Source organism: Tupaia chinensis, unplaced genomic scaffold (assembly GCF_000334495.1).
Source record: "Tupaia chinensis unplaced genomic scaffold, TupChi_1.0 Scaffold000273_1, whole genome shotgun sequence".
NCBI classification, from domain to species: domain Eukaryota; kingdom Metazoa; phylum Chordata; class Mammalia; order Scandentia; family Tupaiidae; genus Tupaia; species Tupaia belangeri.
In genome coordinates, this window is record NW_006159755.1 from 2078465 (window position 1) to 2088867 (window position 10403).

General features: G+C 52.6%; 1 protein-coding gene across 2 annotated transcripts in view; it reads left to right on the forward strand.

Moving 5' to 3' along the window:
* Positions 1–147: 147 nt before the first annotated feature.
* Positions 148–10403, forward strand: part of CAPN1 (calpain 1) — a 39337-nt gene continuing 29081 nt past the window's right edge. The window contains exons 1-10 of one of the 2 annotated variants that reach the window (XM_027772427.1): positions 148–314; positions 1219–1486; positions 1639–1708; positions 2019–2137; positions 4861–4994; positions 5096–5264; positions 6173–6256; positions 6650–6735; positions 7081–7155; positions 7292–7499. In XM_027772427.1, the coding sequence (XP_027628228.1) occupies positions 1220–1486; positions 1639–1708; positions 2019–2137; positions 4861–4994; positions 5096–5264; positions 6173–6256; positions 6650–6735; positions 7081–7155; positions 7292–7484 (1197 nt within the window). In that variant the 5' untranslated portion in view covers positions 148–314; position 1219 and the 3' untranslated portion in view covers positions 7485–7499. The other variant, XM_027772428.1, reaches the window with a different exon arrangement.

Here is a 10403-nt window from a genome sequence, read left to right on the forward strand (position 1 = left end):
AGGGCAACGCCCGCAGAGTGCTCGGCTTGGGTGGGCCCACCGGCCCTGCAACTCGAGCTGCTGGTCCTGGTTAAAAATACCCCCTGCCCTACCTTCTTGTCACCCTCCCCTCCCCCGCAGTGCCCTCTGTCCAGGCCCTGCCCTCCCCACCCGGACAGACGCTGGCCCCTCCCCAGGGGCAACTCTGCCTTTTACTAATTTGTCCTCTCGCGGAATTGGCCCCTGGCCTGCAGAGGGAGGGGCGGGGAGACACCGTGAGTAAGAGATAGTCGGAGACCGTGCGGGAGAGATAAAGGAGAGCGGAGAGGAAGCGGGGAGGAGCCCGAGGAGGAGGAGAACGAAGGAGGGAGGGACGAGGACCGAGGGGCGGCGGGAGGAGGGCGGGGAGGAGCGCTCTTCCTGGTTGGGCCCTGCCCTGAGCTGCCACTGGGGAAGCCAGCCGCCGGGACCGCAGCGAACCCCCCCAACACCCCTCCCCCAGGTAAGGATCTGAGTGGCCCGCCCGGGATTCCCTGACTCGGGCCACTGCCCTTGGGGTGAGGGGGTGCCCCAGCTCGGCCCTTACTCGGAGCCCTCTGCGTTGTCTGGGACTGGGGCGGGGGCTCGGGAAGCAGCGCAGCCCAGGCGCCTGCCTTAGCCTGTGGTCTCCGCGGTCTCCCGGCTGGGCTAGTGCCCGGCAGCTCTGATCTTCCAGCCTGTCTCATCGGTCTGGGGAAGGAAACCCCCGCTGCCCAGTGCCTGGAGATTTCAGCCCCCAAGCTAGGGAAAAGGGCTAGTGAACTAGGAGCCTGGCTACTTGGGAGAGGGGGTTACAGGCAGGCAAACCGGTCAAAGAGGTCTTCTTGGGGGTCGCCCACCTTCCCACTTCCCTGTGTTATCACCGGGCTCCGCCCTGCCCCACCTGGCCGTCTGTCTGGCTGACTGCAGAGCTGCAGGCTTAAGACAATGGAAGTCGGGAGAAGAGAGATGGTGGCATTGCTTGGGGGTAGGGAGGTGGTGGCCAGCACTCCTGGGAACTAGGGAGCCCGTTTCCTGAAGTCTGGGAGCACAGGGAGGTGGTCGAGTGCCCTGAATTCTGTAAGTAGAGCAATGAGGCCTGGAACCCCAGGTCTGGGGAGGTGGGTTGGGCAGAGACTAGGGTGTAGCCGCATTAAGCGGATGCCTGGTGTCTAGTCCTGGAAGGCCTGGGTTCTTCTGAGCAAGCCATCCAATCCGCAGGATGGCTGAGGAGATCATCACCCCAGTGTACTGCACAGGGGTGTCTGCACAAGTGCAGAAGCAGCGGGCCAAGGAGCTGGGCCTGGGCCGCCATGAGAACGCCATCAAGTACCTGGGCCAGGACTATGAGCAGCTGCGGATGCACTGCCTGCAGAGTGGGGCCCTCTTCCGGGACGAAGCCTTCCCCCCAGTGCCCCAGAGCCTGGGCTTCAAGGACCTGGGCCCCAACTCTTCCAAGACTTATGGCATCAAGTGGAAGCGCCCCACGGTGAGAGGGACCACCTGGGAGCCGACCCTCCGACCCTCCGGAGTGAGAACTGGAGATGGGACTTAAGGTCCCTGAGGGGGAGCAGAGTCACGGTGGCTGGGTGTGTTTCTGGGAGGTGTCAACCCAGGAACAAGACTCTGAGTCTTCCGTAGGAGCTGCTGTCAAACCCCCAGTTCATCGTGGATGGAGCCACCCGCACAGACATCTGCCAGGGAGCGCTGGGTAGGCCCCCAGGGGTGAGGATCTGGGTGTGTTTTCCACAGTAGTTCCCCATTCCCGGTTCTTTGGGCTCAGCCCCAACTCCTCCCTCTGGCAAGCCCAGACTGGCTCTGGCTATCAGCACTGGGGCTGGTTTGACCAGATTCCTGGGTCTTTTCTGTAAGCTGAGGGGACACGAGGGGTATCCCCCCCCCAGGGAGTCCCGGGTTCTCCCTAGCACGCACACCCATGGGTTCTCCCCAGCATGCACACCCACGTGTACCCACAGGGCACACTGATAGGGAAGGTGTGACGTGGGCCCCTTTTATCCCAGGGGACTGTTGGCTCCTGGCTGCCATCGCCTCCCTGACCCTCAATGACACCCTCCTGCACCGAGTGGTTCCACATGGCCAGAGCTTCCAGAATGGGTATGCTGGCATCTTCCACTTCCAGGTGAGGGGCCCTACGTCTGGCTGGGGAAGAGGGGTAGCAGATACTGGGGGAGATGAAGGATGACCTACAGCACTCTGAAGTTAGGGTAGCCAAGGGCCACACCTTGTGGGGCCAGCCCTCCCTCTAGAAGGTATTTGACCTCTCAGTGCCATCATGGGTCTGTCATGTGTGAAACGACTGGGCAGGTTTTACAGCTGGCAATTTTCCTGGGTGGTTTTGCGTATCAGGGAGTAGAAAGACTTCTGTGTTATAACCTGTGGGTCAAATCCCTTTTCTTCCCAGGCCTCCGTTTGCTCAGTTTCCCCATATGAAAAAGGAGTATCTGCTGGGGAAAATCGACCAGCCCATATGGCCATCTCCACCTGTCTACCCCTTACTTCCTCCTGCCCTTTGGCAACCTCTGACTGAGCACAGCAGAAAACAAATACCCGGGATTAAGTCTACTTAAAATGGCTTTTTCTGACGTCGTTTATGCACATGGCCCATTTTTCAAGTCACACTAATTTTCAGTGTGGCTGAGACCTAGATGAGACCCTCTGGCATTGGGGACCTTAAACGCTCATCGGAGGACTCCTGGGCATTCTCTCCTTCTGCCTACTCAGGGAATCTTTCATCCTACTCTATCCTTGCCCCTCCTTAACGCAGGAGGAGATAGCCCCCAGGATCCACCCTGTGGTGCCCAGCCCCTTTGGCCAAGTGCAGCACCTGCCTGGTGCTGGTCCACAGGGGCGTGGTCTTGCCGCCCCTTTCCCCGCCTTCTTCCCTCGCTCCTCCAATCTGCCCCTCCTCGACCTCTGATTGGCTGGTTTAACATTACCCGCAACCTGCGTTCCTTGGGTCTGCTCGTCTCCTTTCCCGGTTATTCTAGCCCAAGCCCCTCCAGGGCCCCAGCCCCAACTCTTACCCTGGGGAATCTGTCTTTCCCGTGGGGAATCTGCTCCTTCTGGCATCTCCAAATCTTGTGATTGAGGGAGCCAGCCCTGCCTACTTTGTGACTGAGGGATCCGGATGCCACATTTTCATTCCACACAATTTACTTATCTATCCTATAACCCCCCACACCCTGGCCTAGAATGGAGGGTGGATTAGGATGCATGGCCTAAAAGGGGGCTGGTGTGGAGAGAGCCCAGGCTTCGGAGCTTTCCAACCTCTTCATACCTGAGAGGGCCACCTTGGTCTGTTTCAGTGCTACGGTGAGGACTCTACCTGCGTGATCTTATTTAACTCTCCAGTGAGGAAGGCACTGCTGATCCCTTTTGTGGATAGGGAAACTGAGGCTCAGAGAGGATAACTTGCCAGGATCATGAATTTAGTATATATCATTGTACGTGTATTTAGTATATTTCTAGTATACATTATCTAGGTGCAGTCGTCTCACTATTGATAGGGAATGGTTTCAGGACCCCTCTCACAGATACCGAAATCTATAGATGTGCAACTCTCTTATGTAAAATAGTATAGTTATTTTCACATAACATACATCTTTCCATAAATTTACTTTTTAATTATTTTGGGGGAAATAATTATTTATTTAATTTTATTAATTATTATTATTATTTTTAATTTGCTTTAGGACATATGGATTCACCAGATAAAGACAGACAGACAGAGAGAGAGAAAAAGTGAGAAAGAAAGCTACCAGGTCCAGGACTTGAACCATGGTCAGCCATGTGGGAGTCCAGTGCCTTAACCACCACTCCATCTGCTGGCCCATATACTTTATTTATTTTATTATTTTCTTTTAAGAGTTTTTTAGTTATAGGGTGCATGCGCTTGCCAGAGAGGCAGAGAGATAGAAAGCAAGAAATCACCACACACACCCCCCCGGGGGGATGGCCATGTCGCAATCCCTTCTTTTCCATTCTCCTGTCAGTATCTTGGGTATGCACGCTGATGCACCCGGCATGAGTTTAAGCCACCGGGTCCAGGACTTGAACTACAGTTGACTACATGGGAGTCCAGTGACATAGCCATTATGTCATCTACTAGTCCCACTATATTGTTTTTTATTATTCTTTACTGTCATCTGAGGGGTTTTTTTCCCCCTCCCCCAAATGTTTTCAATTTATGGTTGGTTGAATTTGAAGATGTAGAACTGACAGATTCAGATGGCTGACTATATATATTTAGTATGCATGTATCTAAATAGTATATGCCTAGAACACATGCATCTGATATATATATAAGGGGTCTTTTTTTTTTTTTTTTTGCTATAGGGCGCATGTGCTCGCCACAACACCAGAGAGAGACAGAGAGATAGAAAGCGAGAAATCACTCCCCAGGGGGCATGGCCACTCTGCAATCCCTTCTCCTCCTTTCTCCTCTCAGGATCTTGGGCACGCACACGCACCTGGCGTGAATTTAAGCCACCGGGTCCGGGACTCGAACTGTGGTCGGCTACATGGGAGTTTGGTGACATAGCCATTATGCTAACTGCTGATCCCTATAAGGGGTCTTTTAAAAGTTTATAGAAAATGCATCTATTTAAAAAAAAAAAAGAAAGAAACTATGCATGGATTTCAAGAAATTTTTGCATCAAGATAAACTTGTACTTTAATCCTATTTTCCCACGAACTAGTATACGTGCTCTAGTATACCTACATTTAGTATATATCTAGTGTATGTGATCTTGAATCACACATTTAGTAAGTGGCAGAGCAGAGGACAGAGTTTAGGCCTGGGGGTTCCCAAAGCAGGTATTCACTGTACCTCTTCCCCCACAGCTGTGGCAGTTTGGGGAGTGGGTAGATGTGGTCGTGGATGACCTTCTGCCCACCAAGGATGGGAAGCTGGTGTTCGTGCACTCTGCCCAAGGCAATGAGTTCTGGAGCGCCTTGCTGGAGAAGGCCTATGCCAAGTGAGTAGGGTCCCAGGGGACATCTCCAGCACCCCCCAGGGGTAGGGGTTTCTGGCCCCCTCACCTAGATACCTAGAGTGCTGACTCGGAATTGTTCACAGGGTGAATGGCAGCTACGAGGCCCTGTCAGGGGGCAGCACCTCAGAGGGCTTTGAGGACTTCACGGGTGGGGTCACTGAGTGGTATGAGCTGCGCAAGGCACCCAGCGACCTCTACAACATCATCCTCAAGGCGCTGGAGCGAGGCTCCCTACTGGGCTGCTCCATTGATGTGAGTGTGCCCCGGCCTCTACTCTCACATCCTACCTGGGTACCCCAGTCTGGCTTGGCTTCCAGCAGTTCCCTCTCCCCAGCCCAGTCCTAGCTTGTTTCTCACCCCAGGCTTGCCTCCAGACCCTAGTCCTCCACCTCAGCACCATCTCTGGATGCATACCCAACCTTTATCACTTCAGTCCCATCTGCCACCTCCATGCCTGACGTCATTCCTGTCCCTACCCCCGGCTCTCCCCCCAAACCTCAAGTCTCAGCTCTTCCCACACTTGTTTTCTCGGTCGTCCGTCTGCTCTGTTCCTACCTTATTGCTGTCATGTCAGTCTGAGCTGTCTACTGTCCAGGTGACATCAGATGTCTTCCCTTTTCTGGTCTCAGCTCTCACCCTCTCTTAGCTCATTCCCACACTGCATTTCCATCTTTCCTGTTCCTCTGTTCCCACAGCTCCTTTCCAGACCTCCCTCATTCTTGCTCTCTGACTTCACCCCTGATGTCACTGCAATCCTCAACTCTAACCTCAGTCTGCTTTTCTCCCTTCCTAACTAGCTCTGTCTTGACGTCACCCCTCACCTCTATCTTCTGCCACACTGGTGGGCCTCGTGCATGGCTATATGTATGTGCACATGTGTGTTCACACAGAGTCAGGTCAGCCTTGGTCAGTGGCAGTGTCTCTGGTTTCCCAGGCTTCCTCACCTAGTGGCAACACCCTGCCTCTCCCACCTCCCACCAGGGAGCAAGCAGTGTCTCTGCATGGGGGCGACAGACTAGATGGGATCAGAGTCCCTCCCTGCTGCTCCCAATAGCTGTTCTGTGTGCAGAAGGGAATGTCCTAGATTCATAATTACTTGGCGATCTTCTGACGGAGTGGGGGTCCTGGCCCTTGACCCCAGTGCGTGTGACTTTCTACAGATCTCCAGTGTTCTGGACATGGAGGCCGTCACATTCAAGAAGCTGGTGAAGGGCCACGCCTACTCTGTGACTGGGGCCAAGCAGGTACTGCCGGGCTGAGGCCTTCCCTGCAGGGCAGCTCCGGCTTCCTTGCTTGCCTGTCCTTGTGTTTCTGGCATCCAATCAGGGCTGTGGGAGGTGCTGGCTCCTCCTTTGAGCTCCAGCAGTGCCGTCTCTCTCTCTCTTTCTCTCTCTCTCTCTCGGGACACACGTCTTGAGATACTCATGGAGCCCTGCCCTGATTGAGCGTGGTTCACGTGCATAGCTGACTCCCGCAGCTATGAATTCCCGGAGGACAGTCTTCATGGCTGTACTGCCCTGGTGTGATGCTGGGTGCTTACTGGGCTTGGCTAGGGTGAGGTGGTCTGGGAGGTGGCCCAGGAAGGGGGATTAAAGTGCATGCCAGAAGCCGGTGCTAATAGGCACTCTGGGGTACAGGTGAACTACCGAGGCCAGATGGTGAACCTGATCCGGATGCGAAACCCCTGGGGCGAGGTGGAGTGGACGGGAGCCTGGAGTGATGGGTGAGGGTCTGTGGGCCCTGGCTGGGGAGGCTTGGGGCTGCTCTTAGGTGCTACTGACATTTCTGCTGTGGGCTCTGGCAGCCCTGGGTAGACTGAGGATTGAGCAGAGAAGCTCACCTTCATGTTGCTGGTCTAAGGACAGGCTCAGGCCATGCGGGACTCTGTGCCCAGCCTGTGTCATGCTCAGGACATCTGCCCCCTGCCCTATAAGACAAACTCCTGCAACTGGGACCTTGGGGATTGACCCTGAGGAGGCCTCTGGACCTTGGCTGGAAACAGACCAGGGTAGACAGGCCCCAGGGTCAGAGGCCAGCAGGTCAGCACCCAGCACCCTGCTTCCCACAGTTCCTCGGAGTGGAACAACGTGGACCCTTATGAACGGGAGCAGCTCCGGATCAAGATGGAGGATGGGGAGTTCTGGTGAGCAGTCCCTCCTTGGTCAAGCCACTCTTGAGGCCTTGTACCCCACCCCACCATCTCTGCATCCCCATTCCGTGCTGCATCCCTCTGTGGCTTGACTGGGGGCTGAGGCTCACCACTGCACTTCGAACCCCAGGATGTCCTTCCGAGATTTCATGCGTGAGTTCACTCGCCTGGAGATCTGCAACCTCACCCCTGATGCACTCAAGAGCCGGACCATCCGCAATTGGAACACCACGCTCTACGAGGGCACTTGGCGGCGGGGGAGCACCGCAGGGGGCTGCCGCAACTACCCAGGTGAACTGAGCTCAGGGCCCCAGGGTGCCTAGAGCTGGGCCTGCCTGCTTGCTGGCTTGGGGGCGTTAGGTAAGACAAGTCACCTTGCTGAGCCTGTTCCCTCACCTTTCGGGTATAGCCATGCTGGTCTCTTGAATTTCCTTTAGGGAGTAAAATATTGTAATAAATGTCCTTGTAAATTCCAAAGAGGTGCTCTTGGCTCACCATCCTAGAACCTGAGCCCAGCGTGCTAATCACTGGGAGAAGACCTTCTTCCTGTTTCTCCTCCTCATCTCCTAAACCCTCCCTCCTGGCCCACTGTCCTCACCTTCTGTCACCTTTCCCTGGGCTTCTAGATCCACGTGGACAGCTAGGTCCACCGTCTGGCCTTTCTGTTCTTTGCCATCCTCACCTGCAGCACCTCATGTGCAGCCACTGCCTAAGGCCACATCAGAGGTCGGAACTGCCCTGCAAACAACCGGCTCTCTGACCTCTGCCTGTGACTCTTTCAGCTCCGTTACTCTGCAGTCCCCAGCCTCCAGGCACTGTCCAGTCTGTTGAACTGGGCCCTTTGCACCATCCTTCATCTCCCCTCTTGCCTTCTCTCCTTACCTAGGTTAGAGCCATCGTTTTTAATCTTGCCCCTGCAAGCACTCAGTTTCCTGGCCCCTCCCATCCTCTGTTCCTATCACTCAGCACAATAGTCCTGAGCTCTCCACCAGCTCAGGAACCATTGAACGGGGCTAGAGAGAAGCCGCACAACCAAGACCATATTTTCGCTGTAAATTCACGGCCACAAACCTCAAATAAGCACTTTGCATGGCCCCCAGCAATTCCACGGCTAGCGAATAAGGCTCCTGCTTGTTCTTTAAACCTCCCTCCATTAGTATTACTGTCATCCATGAACCCGGCCTTGAACTTCACTACAGAGACAGACCTTGTCATGCAGAACGCCTCCTCATAGCCCCACCTCCAAATCCCTGTTTGTCTATACCTGGGCTTGTCCTCGCTGCCTCCCAATCTGTGACAGTGGCAGAATTATCTCTGTTCACTGCCCTTGGCGGCCTCCACCTGTGCTCCAGATCCCCTTCTTCCTCACCCCTGAAAGCATTTTACTCCATCTATCACTGGTCACTCCTGTGTTGTTATGGAGAATCTCACCTGAGAGCAACTTTTTTTTTCTCTCTCTCCCTTTTTTTTATTTGCAACAGAGTAGTTTTTGTTTGTTTGTTTTTATTTTTAGCTTATTATTTTTTTCCATGTGTAATAAAGACAAAGAGAGACAGAGAAACAGACAGCCCCTTGACGGTATTGGCAGCACGACCCACCCTAGCTTCGGGCAGCCCTATGTGATGGGCACACGTGCCTGGTTTACTCAGGGAGGTCTCCAGACACAAAACCTGCACCTTCCCATCTGGGTCACCCTGGTAGAGTGTCATATTTTACAGTGGTACCACTGTCTAGTCCCAAAGAAACTCTCTCTTTTTAAAAAAATTCTTGCCATAGGGCATGTGTGCTTGCCTGAGAAAGACAGAGACAGTGAGAGAGAGACAAAGTCAGAAAATACCCTCAAGGGAGGATGGCCACGCTGCAACTCCTTCTCCATTCTCCTCTTGGGATTTGGGGCATGCACACACATGCGCCTGAGGTATTTTTCAATCTGTCACTTCTGGGACTTGAACAGTTGGCCATCTGGGATCCAACCACTTCAAGCACGTGGGCTAGCCCAGAAGCCCTTTCTTGATCCTACTTCCCCACCCATTTCTCTGCTCCCCTTCAAAGCAGAATTTCTCCAGAGTTGCCACACTCCCCATTTCCTTCCTTCCTTCTAGTTTTTGTAACCCATGCCAGGCCAGCTTCCATCCCTACCACACAACTAAAACTGCTCTCTGGAAGGTCGTCTCTAGCTATGGTTCTGCCACCCCAGCGCTGCTCTGTTCTCCTGTCCTGCATCCTTCAGCGGTTCTCAGCATGGCTCACAGCCCTCTGCTTTGATGCATTCTTCTCCCTTGTAGGAGTCTAACTTTAGTTTCCCCACCAAATAGATAACCACTGTTCCCTTACCATTTGTTGAGAAATTCAACCTTTCCTTCATATGGTTCCCATACACAAGTGGATCTGTTTCTGGGACACCATTCCGTCCTTCATTTATCCCTTTGCCAAAACACATGGGCTTAACCAAATCTAGGAATCTCTTATCTGTTCTTGCTGTTTGTTTTTCCATATGATTAAGAATCAGTGGGGGTACCAGCAGTTAGCATAATGGCTATGTTACTGAACTCCCATGTAGTCAACCACAGTTTGAGTTTCGGACCTGATGGCTTAAACTCACGCCGGGTGCGTGTGTGTGCATGCCCAAGATCCCAAGAGGAGAATAGAGGAGAAGAGATTGTGGCGTGGCCATCCCCCCTGGGGGGGTGATTTCTTGCTTTCTGTCTCTCTCCCCAATTTGGGGAGGATTTTATAATTTTAAGTCTTCTTATCTAAAAATGTGATATATCTCTTTATTTATTTTGATCATTGATGTCTTTTTGATAGAATTGTGCAATTTTCATCACAAAGACTTTTGAGATTTGTTTCTAGGTTTAGTTCTCATTTTATTGCTACTGCAAATAGTATTTTTTATAACATTTTTCAAGTGATAGTTACTGTTAGAATAACATGCAGTTGACCTTTTAAATGTATTTTGCATCTAGCAAACTTGTTAAGCTGTAATTAATTTTGTTTTGTTTCTTTATCTTCTTTTGTTAGAGGGTAAGTGTAATTGCCAAGAGAGAAAGAGAGAGGAGAGGGATAAAGCACCCCCCAATGGGGCATGGTCACACTGCAGTTCCTTCTCAATTTCTTCATCCTGTCAGGATTTGGGGCATGCATTAGTGAGATTTGCCTGTTGTATTCCTTTCTTTCTTTTTTTTTTAAAAAGAATTATTTATTTATTTCCATTTGTTATTGTTATTTTTTTCTTTATTTGA